We start from the raw sequence: 14,958 nt of genomic DNA, 5'->3' as shown, positions 1-14,958 counted from the left end.
TTATCCTACCAGGCTTTGCGGGGGCAGTTGGATTTTTGTGTGCTGGCAGCCAGAGCCTGGCAGTGCCCTGTAATCAGCAATGAGTTCCCCAGTCATTAGTTCAAATTAGAGCAGCTCTGATGACAAGTCGATGGCAAGTCCAAAGGCTGAGCAAGGTGCAGACTGACCCTCCTCGTGAGCAGAGCAGAATGGTTTATTTTGTCCCAGTTTCTGAAGAGAGGAAGGGCACAAAGCACTTGTGTAACGCTGTGTTCAGATGGGTTGGCAGCTGGGAGGGCTGGGGCCAACAGAGAGCACGTGGCCTTGGTCAGAGAAGCAGAAATCTCAGCAGGAGCCAGCAAACTCCTGGCATCTGGACAGGGCTGGAGCTTCCACATGCTCTGCAGACCATGGTCCCCCAGTGCCCTTTCCTGGGGCTTCATTTCAGATGCACCTTTTTCTCATCTTCCCCTTCCAAAACAGAGCTAGAGAGACATTTTTCCTGCAGGTTAATACACGCTGATCTGGACAGATCCAGTGGTCTGATACGTGCAGCAGAGTTTGCAATGTGATCATCCATCTTAGAGACCCCAGGACAGCATGGGGCAGAAATTTCCATCTGGGTCTTGCTTAAAATTGCTGTGTAAGGCTGTGGCTGTCAGGATCTCTGCTCCCATTGGTACAGCAGCAAGAACAAGCTCTTAAGATCTCCTGAACTTCTGGTTTCTCTGCCAGCCACCAGGCTTATCCCTTGGCTTCTAACAGTGAAAGTCCTGACCCAGGAGCTGCAGCCATGCAGGAGATGAAAGTAAGGTGAGAGTGGGATGAGAGCTCCAGGTAAAAGCTGAGCTTTGCAAGAATTTGGAGAAGGGGTGCTTGAACTACTATTTTTTTTCACAGGACATGGTATTTGTGGGGTTTTTGAAGTCACAGCTCTTGAACCTGAGATTATTTGGGATGCTCAGCTTTCATTAATGCAACAAAAGCTGTGAGTTTCTAGCCCTCATGGTTACAGGGGCAAAACTTGAAAAGAGACCCTGGGAACCAGAAAAAAAACATAGTAAAATTAAAAATAGATGGCATACAGGAAGATTCCCACAGGTATTACTCCAAAAGCATCCCCTGCCACTCCCTTGCTGCCTGATCTGTGTTGGGTCATTCAAACCAAGCCACCCCAACCCTGTAATGCCCAAAATGTTGTGTGCCAGCACTTGGCCAAACTACAGAGCAGCTGCTATCACTGGACTCCACGCTGCATTTTTAAATGCTGAATTTGGCTATGGAGATGACAGCACCCCCTCATGCCCCTGTTTTCCTTCTCTGGAGTGAAGATAATAGCATTGGCTCATTGTCACAAATCACATTGAGCCCTTCGTTTGAGGTGGGAGGGGATGTTTCTCAGAGAACCTCAGGCATTTTGGAAGCATAAGTCCTGGTGAAAATCAGTTTGCAATTAGTCTTAGATGATTTTTGAAATTATTATTTCTCTGCTGGAGGGTGAGGTCTCATCCCTTACATGGAGTTATTGCTTTCACTCCAGAGCAGCAGCTTTTCTTGCAAAGGTTTCCCCCAGTCCTACCCAGCTGCTAAACAAGCCCTTCTCCAGATCCTGGAGACCTGAGGCTGGACACACATTTCATGGGTCCAGTGCCCTTATGGGAGTGACCTCTGGGCACTGCTGATGCTGCTGCCTTCTCAGACAGAAGCTTTTCTTGGATTTCTCTCCCTTCACGGATCTGGCTGAGCCCTGTGAGTGGCTTTTAAATGCCACCTCCCCTGGGACTTGTTAAAGTGCTTTATCAGTGCCCATCTTCCTCTGCAGGGATGACCTTTAACTCATCCCTGCTGTTGCTACCTGACTCAGATCACCTTGGAAGAAAGGTTGCCATGGCGATTTCATATTCAGCTCAGCCAAAAAAACCCTGCTTCTGTATCTTATTTAAATGCTGCCTTTTGAGGACCCTACTCATGGAGAGCCAAGACCAGGGCTTGCCTGCATTCACTGCAGCCAGGAGTTTGGTCACCAGGAGCTTCCCTGCCAGCCAGCCTGGCTGTTCCTTACTCCTTTGCTAAACCAAACAGTTGTTTTGGGTTTGTTTTTGGTTGGTTTTTTTGGGGTTTTTTTTGTGGTTTTTTTTTTCCATGCTAGGTTATAAGCTGGGGGTTTGAAGCCATTAGTAATACTATGAAAACACTCCTCTGCAAAATGTCAATCTGCCTTTTCAAGGGGATTTTTCACCGCTCTAATCTAAACCGCTCTGTCAAATGTCAGGAACGGAGGTTTAATGAGGATCAGTTGGAAGCCTTAATTGGATGGGTATTCAATGGGCTTCCCTTTTTTTTGGTTGTTGTTTTATCCTTGGGACGCTGTTTTCACAGAGATCCTCGTTAAATTTTAGAAGCTAATCTCCATTTAAACTACAAGCTCAGGGAACTCTGGTCCTTGGGGGTTGCTGGGAGCCACGGCTGTTGTGGACTTTCATTGAATTCTTCTGGAAGGCAGAGAGAAAACCCATCCAGAATACTTCTGTGGGACCAGTGACCATCTGGGGGCATTGGCAGCTCTCCTTTTGCAAAAAAACTAAGCAACACACATGGAGAAAACAGTCTAAAGGCATTAAGGTCATGGAAGAGATGGAGAAAGAGCCCAGCAGTGTTGTGGTGGCTGGCTCAGGGCTCCCTTTCTCCACTGAGCATGTGAACAGAGACAGGAGGAAGGGGAACAGCTGACAGACATATCCAGATGCATTCATCTCCAGATGGATTGGGCACCCCAGCAGTAGGCAGCAAACCCCTGATCCTATCCAAGGCCGTGGACACACCCAAACTCTCGTAATCCCTTAAAAACAGCCAGAGATGATGCCTGCAGGGCCTGCAGCCGCCTCTCCAGGCCTCATTAACTCCTTTTCATCCTGTTCCAGTGTTTTCCTGCTGTCACCTCTGTCAGACGCAACAGGTGCTGCACAAAATGTTTTTAGTGTGCCTGTCACCAAGAACAAAATGCATCGTGCTCTGTTGTCTCAGAAATTACAACTGCAACTCCTCTGAGCCATCCAAAGATCGTCCCAGCCCAAATCCAACGTCCTCCTCATCCCACCTCCTGGCGTGTGATCCTGCTCCCAGTCCTCTGGCATGTACCATGTTTCTGGCAGACAGATGTACCTGATGGGGAAACAGCCACTTGGCAGATCCCCACAGCAGCATGGAAGCCCCCCTGCACTTTATTGCCTGTGCAGCACGTGCTTCCTGACAGGAAAACCTTTCCCAGAGGGTTTATTTCTCCATGTGAACTCAGTGTCCTGAACTCCTTTACACGAACAATTGTTCTTTGATTTTCTTTCCCCCCCCTACAAAACAATTTATAACAGCTGATTGTTAAAACATCCTGGTTTCCTCTCGTCGTGCTTTTATTGCATTTTTAATTAAAACCGTGGGAAGACCATAAAAGATACATCACAGATGCTAGTGTTTCCATGCCCTGTTTCACATTAAACACCCATAAATACCCACACACCCCTCCTGCACCTCCCTTGGCCTGTGGCACATGCAGGGGTCCACGTTTTTAACAGGCCTTTTGGCTAGGAGCTGGCTCCTATTCCAACACACATGCAACACCTTCCCTCCATCCCTAATTGCCTTTCATTTAATGCATGCAATTACCAAAATTGCTTCCTCCAAAAATAAACCACAGAATGTTCAGAGCTGCCTGGCTTCTCAGATGGTTTTCAGCCAAGAAATCTGTGCCCTCCAGGTCTCTCCTGGGAAACCCAGGAGGAGGCTGGCATGCTTGTAAATCTTCCCCTTCCATAAAATCCAGAGAGAAGTGCCGTGAAACCTGTGCTGGAGGCAGGTGAGACGCACAGGTTACAAATCACAGCGCCTGCCCGGTCATTTCTAGCCATTTGTTATGGTGTCTTAAGTCAGCAACCTCAACAACTCCCCTGGTCTCCAGCCAGGAATAAAAGTGCTGAAGGAAATCAGGCCACGGTAATTTCCCCAAACCCCACAGCTAACATGCATGGCAATTAATTAATTTAGTGGAGAGAGGATTTTTTTTCTGCTATGAGCTCTCCCAGGGGCTGCCACAATAGCCCATCTCCTTGGCGGTCATCCCATGGCTTTAATCATGTGTCCCACACAATTCTGCAGGAAAATTCAGCAGAAATGTTTCCAGCATGGTGCCTGAAATTCAGCCTCTGAGGCCCATCTTTCAAAGCAGAAATGTGACCTGAAGAAGTGGATGAAGTCGTGGTGCTGCTGGGCTGCAAGTGCCTCTTGAATTCAGCGAGGTCAGGACAAGTCCCACCACACGCTGGCTTCTCAGCGCAAGAAACAGCACAGCATGCTAAGACTTGGAGTCTTTTGGGGCTAATTATTTGTTTTAAAAGAAAAGAAAACATCCAAGTCTGGAGCTTGTGGTTAATAAAGAGCTTGTAGGAGCAAAGTTCATTTTCCCTAGAGTTGTTTTAGTCGTGGAAGAACTTCAAGAGCTCTTTCTCCAGCTTCCTTGAATTTGTCATTGAAAGTTGCCTGAATTATGCCTGCAAACATCTTTAAATCTGATCACAGATGGAGCATAAATGCCATGTTATTGAAGTTGAAGGACACAGCTTACTTTCTGGGGAATAATACATGGGAGGAAGCTGATACAGAATTACTAGGATGATTCTTGTTTTGTTTTCTTTTAACCATGTTTCCTTCAAAGCTTCCATCCACAGCACAATACTCACCCACCCCGTAACTAATTCATTATTTTACAGCAAGTAAAATCAAACAGGAGACAAATGATTGTTGTTTAGTGCCATTAGTTTCAATGGCTTTGCACAATATTTGAGTCATTGGCTCTCGTCTTGCTTTGGAGGAATCCCAAATCTGGATGAATCTATGCGCATTATAAACCATCCGTGGGGCCAGGCCAGGCCTGCCTAACAGATGGAGGTCCATATGCTTTGGCTCTGCACCCATATGGAACACTAATATGCAGTCCAGGAATAGAGCATGCCTCTTCTCCTCTTCCTAGCCATCTCCAACCCAAAGTCGTTTCCAGACACAAGCCCAGTTAAGCGAGTTCATCTGGAAGTGGTGCAGCAAGACACTACGAGACTGATGGTCCAAGCATAACATTTTCCTTGCTCTGTGGTTCCTGCCCAAGCCTAGATTGCAACATTTTCTAGAAAGCGGCGTGTGAGGCTTTCCAGAGCACTGGATAAAAACCTCATTATGCTGCTCTAATGTGCTTTAACCTTTGCTGCCCGGGTCGTGTGAGAACACCGAGTGCTCCATCAGCCCTCCACGGAGCAGCTTCTCCAGGCAACCAAGCCAGCAAATAGCTGAGGATATTTCACAATGCCTGGGAGGCTTTGTTTGCTGGAGGGACAGGATTAGTGTCAGATGGCCTGCCACCATCCCAGCACAGGGGGACTTAACTTTTATTGCTGGCAGCGTTCCTCCAGCAGAGCCATGGGTTTGTTCTGGCCGGGTACTTTGAGAGGGGACAATGGTCCTGGCTGCTTTTTGGCATTTCAAGGACAGTGTTTTTTCCTAATCCATGCTCAAAGGCTTTTCTCCTGGATACAATCAACAGATTCCGCTCACTTCTATTTTGGGCATGAGAGCAGTAAATTCAGTGCATGCATTGTGCAGCCTTCAAGGAGTTTGGTATCTCCTTTAGGATGACATCTCCATGACCATCCCTGAGGTCTGTCCTCCATCTGCCTGTGCCTTCTTTAGGGGGTTGGAGATGTCTGAAGATTCCTGCATTAACCAAGCAGGAGATATTCCCGTCCATGTTGTTACTTCGCATTTGTTCTCAGCTCATGCGTAAGATCTTGAGGGCATCACAGTAGGAAGGGCCAGGGAGTGCTGATCCTGGTTCTTGTAGGGACACAGGAAGATTTGTTTGGAGATGATGTTAAGCAGCCAAATACATCTGCCTCCAGCTGGGCTGTGAAGGGAACCGGCCTGTGACAGCTTTGCTCATGCACTGGGTTAGGTTTGATGAACAGGAGTTCATCAAACAGGAGTTATTCCAGCTGGAAAAGGAGATTATTTCTGAATGCCTTGATGGTGCTAATACTGGGAGAGAAGTCCCATCCTCTTGGGTGGATGATGATTTTTTTGGTTATCATTCAGGCCTCTGTCCAAGGCCTTTCTCAGTAATCTCCTTGCCTGTATGGGTGATGTGCAACCATCTTGGGGGCACAAGAAAGACATGCAGTCCATTCCCTGCTGCTGATGGTATCCAGAGAAGATGACCCAGTGTAGAACTTGCACGTGGGCACTACTGGAGAGTTGCAGTACGAGATTTGCCAGCTCAGAAGTGCTCATTTGTTTTCACAGAGAAGAATAAGATTAAGTAGTAGTGAAGAAGAGGAAGGCTAGAAAGCATTTGATGTGGTTAAAAGGGGCACCCCAAAATGAAATTCTGCTGTCTGGTGCTGAAGGTGATAAAGTAACACATAGAGATGAAAATGCATGCTAATAAACCATTCATAAATATGAAAAACCTAAAAATTAAAGCAACCAAAAGACCAGAAGAGCTGAAAAATGTATGGTTTAGCAAAGCATTACATTCGAGACCCTGGTTATGTGTCTGGTTTTACCTCCTGACATTGTGGGGCACTCTGGAGGAAACCAAACCACCTCCCTGCCATCCCCTATGGGTCTCTCAAAGCTTTAAGCTTTAATCTCCATAGTTTCAAGCCTTTCTAGCATGAAATTGGATTGTTTAAATTTTGAAAAGGAGTGGTGGATAAAAAACCCCAATATCTATGTCATGATTTGTAGACGGTGCAACCTTTTTGAGACTATTTTGCACAAAATTAAAAGTGACTTTGTTTTGGGATCAGCTGAAATAATTTGTATAATTTAAATGAGATCGTTTGAAGGTCTCAGTGTTCTTCCCAAGAAGTATCCAAAATGCAATGTAAAAATACAAACAACTTTCATTACACCTTGAATACAAAATATTGTGTCTTTCTGGTTTGCAAGATTGGTGACTCCAGAAAAACAAAAAAATCAGTTTTTTTCATAGGACTAAAGAAAGCCCTCAGGCAGCTTGAAAAGAAATTAAAAGGTAATTTGAATCACAGTGACTATTTGCACTTTGCTCTCTAATTATCTGGGCTGTGACTGAAGCACAGGGTTGGTTATTGACCTGCAGCAAGCCCTGGCTGGTGGAGAGTCTGGGGGAAGGGGAGAAGCTCCACTCCTGTCCCATGAGGCTGGGAGGGAAGTGGTGCCTTGGGCAGCCCTGGCTGAGGGGCTGGGCAGCGTGGGAAGCAGCCAGGGGATGCTGTGCTGCAGTTCAGAGGAGCTGCTGAGACTCAAATCACCCCAGTCAGCGTTAAACAAGGCAGTATTAATTATCAAGGATGCTGGCAGTGGAGCCTGCGGACTCTGCAGTTTGAGCAGAGGAGATGTCAGGTGTCAGGGCCAGGTATGGGCATGATCTCCCCCAGGAGAGCAAGAGCCTTGTCAATGTATATATATTTATAAGATGTATATGCCAAAGCTGTGGCAGACTCCATGGCTGGGATGTAACCCAGCAAACCATGGATAAAATGAAAAGGATTTCTCACTGTGCTGTGGGGAGCAGGCAACACACAACCTTTATCCCCAGGCTGCTGTACACAGAAAAAGCCCCAGAGGCACACGGTGAGGAGGACACTGTGCCTGGCCAGAAGCACCTTTAGAGCATCACCCCAACAACCCACGATGGGAAACAGCCCCAAACCCTGGGCTTAGCCAGTTGGAGACTCAAGTTTGCCTCTATTTTTCAAGTTCAGGTCACTTGTAATCAACCAGAGGCCTTTTGGCACAAATGTGCCTAACCCATGGGAGGGAGCTCACCTTCCCACAGCCACCAGCACCACCAGTTTGGACCAGCCTCACTGCTGGAGGGAGTGGTGGGACGCAGGAGGGAAGGGCAAGGGGAGCTGCTGCTGTTGCCATTTACAGCAGTTAAGCAGATTCGTGGTGCAACACGTGCACCTGCATCTCTGCCTAAGCAGCATCAATCCTCTCTTTTGTTTCACTCTTGATGACAGAAGAGCCTTAATTGGGCATGAAGAAATCCATCAAGCAGCAGCTTGGTGCAGCCCTTGGGTCCCCACAGCATCTGGCAGCTGCAGTGCTGCTCCAGGGCTGGCGGCTGCCCCAAAATAGCCCAAATATCAGCCACCCACCCCAAGCCCTGCTGCAGGAGGCCAATCTGAATCTCTGCTCCTGCTGCTCATGCACAGCACAAGGGCTTTGTGCCTCGCTGGGGCTTGGTGGAGCCAGGTCCCAGCTATTTGCTGGAAACTGAGATGATAAATTATGTTTCCAACCTGAGGAGCTGCCCAGAGAACCAGACCAGAGGGCTTGACACAAAACACTAAAGCAAGGGGAAATTATTAGTTGTTTTTTCTGCATATAAACACAGCAGAGACCAGCCTGCGTGGCAGCAAGGTGAAATGGGAGCTCAGCCAGGGATTTCAATAGCTGCAGGGTCTTGCTCATGGTTTAATGCATTTTTACAACAGGGGTGGAACAGGACCCATTCTGGGAATAGAAACATCACCAGCAATTTCATCCCCCTGAATAATTTGCTTATAACTTGCCTGTGCTTTGATGCAGCAGCTGCTTCAAGGGCACCAGGAAAAAAAATTCCCTTCTCCCATCATCTTTTCAGCCCCTGGCACACCCCTGTTGTGCTGCTGTAGCTTCAGCTCAATAATCTCTGTAGGCACAGTCAGAACATCCTGATGGCTTTCAATGTCTCCCTGACATCCACATCATGTGGGCAAACAAGCCCAACCTTCCCCTCTCCTTCACCAGCAAAAGGGGCTCCAGGGTCTCCCCATTTAATCCCACGGCACTTCATGGTCTTGCCTCCCCTCTCGCCCTTCTATTCGATGAAAATAAAGAATAAAAACAAAACCCCCGCACATTTATTTCGTTTCCTCTATTTTTATTTAAAAAGAAGGTTTGCTAACAGCAATCAGTACCATGGCCCAGGCCCCTTGATACAACAGTTGGCTTTAGCAGTCCCTGCAGCTCCAGCCCTCCTCTGTCCCTCCCCCGTGCTGGGGACAAACCTGGGAATTATCTGGCTTTAAGAACCACTCCTGAATGGTGGGAGGCTCCCTGGGATTGCAGATTACTTCCATCCTGCAGTTTTATTCTCTGTCTCTTTCTGTCTCAGCTTAAGCTGAGGATCACAGCCAGGTTTAGCTTTACTGTGAAACTAAAGTCAAGTAAAAATAATACGCAAAAAGAAAAAAAAAAAGGCACCAGGTTTGAAAAAAAAAAAAAAAAAGACATGAAAGAAATAATTTTCTGGTGCTGGAAAGAAACATCCCCTCAGTGGCAGATTAGCCCACATTTATCCACTATAATGTTGCTTATACCTTAATCTTAGCCATCTTCATCTGACACTAATTAGCAGGCTGCAGGCTCCTGTGGGTACAGTAGCTTCTACGGCCCAAAACATGAAAGTGAGCTCTTCTTTTTACCACTTGAAGCACTCAGCTTTTAAAGAGACAATGTCAAGTATTTCAGCCCCAAACTGTACACTTTTTAACTTAAAAAACACAGCAGCAGGAGGAGGCCCAAAGGTGATGATACCCAGCCATGGCAGCAGTGAAGAGCATGCCTGAGGTCTGCCTGTGCAGTGTTATTTACTCTCCCACAAATTAAACCCAAACAGCCCTCGCTGAACCCTGGACTCACCTGCATTCTGGCACTGAGTGCTAATTAGGAGACAAACAGAATAGGCTACAGAGGCAGAAAATGAAACAGAATCATCAGATCAATCTAGTTGCTTCTTCCAAGACCCCCGAAAAATCAGAGAAAAGCAAATGCGGTTATAAAAAATTCTTTATATTTTGGGTTCTGCCTGGAAAAAAAGAAAAAAAAAGGAAAAGATTATTCTATGATGTTCCTCACTAGGCAAGCACTCCATCAAGATCCATCTGACACCCTATTTAACTGTTGGAAGTGAGAAATAATTAGGGCTTGAAAGGACTGAGAGAGTGGGACTCCAGGAATTCAATGCTGTGTGCTGGCTCTTCGGGGAGAAACTGAAAATAAATTATTTAGACTTGAAAAAGTCCCTTGAAGTCCTGTGGTCTTTCTGCTTGGCTGGGTCTAGGCTTATCACCCATATTTTGGCAGTTTTTGGAGGGGGAAAGAAGGCAATCTGCTTAGCAGGTAACAGTTGGGAATTAGAGCTGTATATACTTATGGTTTTCACGAGCCCCGACAGATGTTGAGTGTCTTTGTGACACAGTGAGACTACTCAGTACTAATACTCAATACTAATGGTGCTGGTTTCTTGCAGCAACGCTCCTTCCTGCCACGTTCCAGCTCTCTGCCCCTCCCTAAATTGCTCCTTAGAAAAGGAAGAGAAATACACATTCAGCATCCTCCTCACCATCCCCCTGGCCCAATGCTGATGCTCTCATTCTGTGGAGACCCTCACATGTGTGAGTGACACTGGGTTCAGCTTAGCTCTGCTCCCTGCCACCTCCTGGAGACCCAGCTGCAGCCCCAGAGGCTTCTCCTGCTCCGAGGGCTGTGCCCAGCCTGGCACTCTGTGCTCAGATGGATCTGGGCACTGGTCCCTGCGGTGCCACAGGAGCCTGGGCTGTGAGAGCCACCAACAAACCTTCCCTGCCCACCCCGCTCCCTGCCCCTTCCCCTCCCCAGCACGAGCACGGGGCCAAGGACGCGCCTCGCTGCCGGCGCCCTTGGCCAAACGAACTAACTACCAACCTCGGACCAGTCACGACAAACGGCTCACGTTAACCCATCACCTAACATACCCTCAAAAACCACCTTCACACCTTTGGGATGTGAGGCAAACACCCTTCGAGTCCGGCAAGCCCCACGGCAAAGGGGTCTTGCCCAGGCCAGTCTTGTGAGACGCTCCCGCATCTCTGCTGCCCCTCCCTTGGTGAACACTGAACAGTTATAATACTCAGGTCAATATATATAGGTACCACGTAGATATATTTGTGTCGCTGTCCCGCGCGTTAACAAAGACGACCAACCCCACCAGGCACCACTCGTCCTTTCCGCCCCCTCCCCTTCCTCCTGTGGCTGTGCAGGAACGTGGCCAGGGACCACCCTACGTGGCCCCATCGCACTCCCCCACAGTCAGCTTCAAGGCTCCTTGCTGGTGCAGCGTCTTTAAGGCTTTGAACTCCAAGGGCATAGTGTGTGGGCTGGCCTGCGAGGTGTAGCCGTACTTGAGGCTGTCGTAGTAGTGGTACTTGACTGGGTTCTGGTTCTGGTCCAGGGGAAAGGGCCAGAAGCCGTAGAGATAGATCTGGTTGCAGAAGCGGGTGGCCAGGGTGTACATGAGGAGGCCGGTGGTGGGTCGCTTGATGTGCACCTTGTTGGTCAGCCAGTACCTGCAGAGGGACAGTGCAGCCTGTTATTCACCCCGCACACCAAGCTCGTGTCCTGCACGTTTCTCCCTCTCCAGCCTCTGCCTGAGATGCATTGGTGACTCAAAGTGAGAGGATTCTGACTAGCAGAGTTCTCCATGCCAAGAAAAAGCCTCTCTGGGGACTGCATCCTCCTGCTCTCTGTCTGCTGGTTACATCACACTTGTTGCCATGGCACTGAAGCATCTCATGCCTCGACAATCCTTTATGAAAAACAAATTGCTTGCAACAGTGGCCTTCGGTACTTCAGCCTACAATTATCTTCCAATCAACCCCGGAGATCAATACCACAGACCAAAGCATCCACATGTCAAGTAGACTCCAACAACCCCTCGAAGCAGACACAGTCAAACACATGCTGATGACTTTCATTGATGAATGAATATTTTACTCTGACAGCAAACACGACAGGGCTGGAAAAACATCTGCCTTGGAACAAAGGGTCACCAGGCTGAAAGAGCTAAAATGCACTGCTGAGTTCCCATTACACCCAGCGAGTGCTGCTGTGATCCTGGACCAAGATACATCACCACACTCGGCAGTGTGAGTCCATCAGACACACAATATGGCACATTGCAATATAAAATGTGAGCTATGGAGGTCAGCTGTGCTCGCTGCTGGGAACCACGTTAGTTTTTATGAGGGATGGCAAAAAGAACAGGGGAAGGATGTAGGGATGTAGTGATGCAACAGCAGAAACCGTATCAGCTGTGGTATTTTGGGCTGCTGATAAAAGTTATTGCAGCATCAACATCCTGGAAGAAGATGTTTCCAGTGCCCCGTATTTATTGCAAAGGCAACTTATCTGGTTTGCTCAGAAGGAAAACACTGTCAGAAGAGCAAAATCAGAAAGCAAAAGGTTTGGGGAGGTAGAAGATATCCCCATCAGGCACAATCCCTCCTCCTCCAGCACGTCTGATGCCAGCACTGCCCCAGAGCAGGCAGGGCTGGTGCAGGCAGCACATCCCGCTGTGCTGCAGCCTGTCTGAGCCCTTGGAATATTTGAACCAGGTATTTCCAGGGGCCTGGGCTCAGGTGAGTGACTGGCAGCACCTTGGATAAAAGGCAGGAGGAAGCAGAGCAGAGCATGTTGCATTTCTGTGCTCTCACCAGATGTTTGGGGTCCTGAGCCGGGTTCTGCAGTTGCAGTGGAGCCCCAGGAAGTGTCTTGCTCATCATCTGCACTTTCTGCTGGGCTCCTGAGGGCCTGGTGCTCAGACAGCAGGAACCCTTGGGAGAGCTGAGCCTTAATCCTGCCAATTAGCTTTTCACAAAAGCCATTAAAATTTAGCAACCAAGGCACAAAACGTGCTTGCTTGTTCTCAGCCAGATAAGAGAAAAAAATTGACTTTTCTGGTGAATCAAATTCTGGAAGCAGAGTGACCACCTCAGCACGTGCAGGAAGGGCACAAGGACAGCTTTTTTGGGTGCTACATGCAGGGGTGTTCAAGGGGGCTTTAGCAAATGATGGATTTGATGTTTTGGGAAGGAGGCCTTTGCCTGGCTCACGCTGGCAGCCAGCACGAAAAAGGAGCGAGAAACTGGGGGAAAAGCAGTATCTCAGTGGGACAGCATCAGCATTTTCTGTGCTTGCCCAGCCATAGGGCTGTGCTGTGGGGACCCAGCAGAGCTCACTGCAGTGCCACAGCAAGCTGCTCCCACAGGTAAAGCAGCCTCCTTGATGAGTTTATGGATAAGCACATTAGACCCCCTGTGTGCAGAGGGAAATGGGAGATTATCACAACCATTTAACACTGTGAATTAGGGTATCCTCATGCAGCAGGGGAGCCACCTGGGAAGAACTGTCAAGCCATATTAACCAGCTGGCTTTGGCAGGGGGACAACTGTCTGGGGTTTGTCCTGCAGCTGCTTTAGCCTTAAAATTGTCCTTTCTATCAATTTACCAGCTGGAGTACACAGAAGAATACTGGTGACCTTCTGTCCTCCCAAAATACTAACTTTTGTGTTTCATTGAGAGGCTGTAAATACTTTGTGAGCATCTAAGGACTCTGACAGCAAGATGAAGTGGCTCTTGCACAGAGGCACTGTGACCATTCATGTGACCACCAGTTTCATGCATATTAACAATGAGAAAAATGACCTGGGTCAGACACTGAAGCACATGCTGTCCTCTGCAACCCAGCACACACAAAAAACCTTACCAATTCCAACAAATGTGCACAAGCCACCACCCAAAACCAGCCCTACCACTACCAATCCAGTGTATCCACCTCACCAAATGCAGCTAGTGAGCATTCACTTGATAATATTGGTGTGAGGAACACTGACAATTCATTTTTTTAACAATGAAAATTAAAACCTGGGTTTTTTGTCTGTATTTCCCTTTGTTGCAGGCAGGGTTGTGCAAAAACCACACTCATGCAGCATTATAAATTCTCAAAGCAGCTTTGAGAGGGGGTGATGGACTCCAGGCTGTCCCAAACCACCCACATGGATGACATAACACATAATGCCCAATCCATAAAACAGGCCATGCCAAAGCTCCTGCAATTTATTTCCTGGAAAGTGAAGGTGGGAAATCCTCTGGTGAGGTCTGGGAAATACTTTTTAATGACTGCTTTGTGATGGGAGTGTCAGAGCTATGCAAGACCTTCCTCTTATCTCTCCCACCACTGTCCAGCAGAGACAGCAGCCACAACCCTGGTGCAGGAGAGAACAGCTGGGGATGGAAATAAAACCTAATTAATTCTGTAAATCCAAATGAGGTTGTCTGGGCGCACATGGGATGCTGTGTCAACAGCACACCTTTAATATGCAAGGTCCAGGATTTTAATTAGGAGGAAAGATAATCTCGAAGCAGGCAGTAATTATTTTTCGAATTGGCTACACCAATCACCATAACTATTAACTGCAACACTTTATGGAAAGAGACAGCAATTAAAAGAAGAGTAAAGAGCAGTCCTGAAACCCAATACCTCTGTTCTCAGAGCTGTTCTCCCAGTGAGGACCTCCTTCAGAAGCTGTGTCTGTAAATAAACCCTCAGGTGTGGATGCAGCTCCTGAGATAGGCAGCAGCCTGAGCAGGATGTGGCTCACAACAGGAACCACGATGCTGTCAGGGAAAAATTGCCTGAGATAGCCCTGGTTTTAGATCATGATAGTGACAGATGGAAAATGCTATCACATCTTCAAGGCCATCTTTTGTAAGGAGGCAGCCTAGACACAAGCCCTAACACCTTCTTGAACTGAGCCTTAAGAAGAGCAGCTCAGTCTCATCCTACAGCTGGGAGGTGGCTTTGGTTGCTCCTCATCTCCTGATCCTCAACTGGAGATGATTAGAAGCCTCCTAAGCAGAACTGCTGCCAGGTGCCTGACCATCAGTGTGTGCCTCTTGTGAGGAGGCTGCTCTGCAGCCACAGAAAGCAACTGGGGCCTTAAATCCCAGGGGGAATTCTTCAGGAGGCAACTGCTGAAGCTGCCCCTCGGAAGCCACAGCTGCCACCCGAGCCAGGGAAGGTGGCAGCCTCCCCACTGCACACCTGGAGCACGTGCCCCACCACACTGAGAGTGCTCATCCTCCCCC

The 14,958-nt window shown here is 48.1% G+C and overlaps 1 protein-coding gene across 1 annotated transcript in view; it reads right to left on the bottom strand.

The window, feature by feature from the left end:
• Positions 1-8,920: 8,920 nt before the first annotated feature.
• ST8SIA2 (ST8 alpha-N-acetyl-neuraminide alpha-2,8-sialyltransferase 2) overlaps positions 8,921-14,958 on the bottom strand; it is a 31,256-nt gene continuing 25,218 nt past the window's right edge. Inside the window, exon 6 of the mRNA XM_015638380.1 lies at positions 8,921-11,378. Within this exon, the coding sequence (XP_015493866.1) occupies positions 11,093-11,378 (286 nt within the window). The 3' untranslated portion in view covers positions 8,921-11,092. The remainder of the gene's footprint in view (positions 11,379-14,958) is intronic.

The sequence above is a fragment of the Parus major genome, chromosome 10 (genome assembly GCF_001522545.3).
Source record: "Parus major isolate Abel chromosome 10, Parus_major1.1, whole genome shotgun sequence".
Classification (NCBI taxonomy): Eukaryota; Metazoa; Chordata; class Aves; order Passeriformes; family Paridae; genus Parus; species Parus major.
Note: the sequence above shows the minus strand (reverse complement) of the source record. Positions and strands in the feature narration are given on the sequence as shown.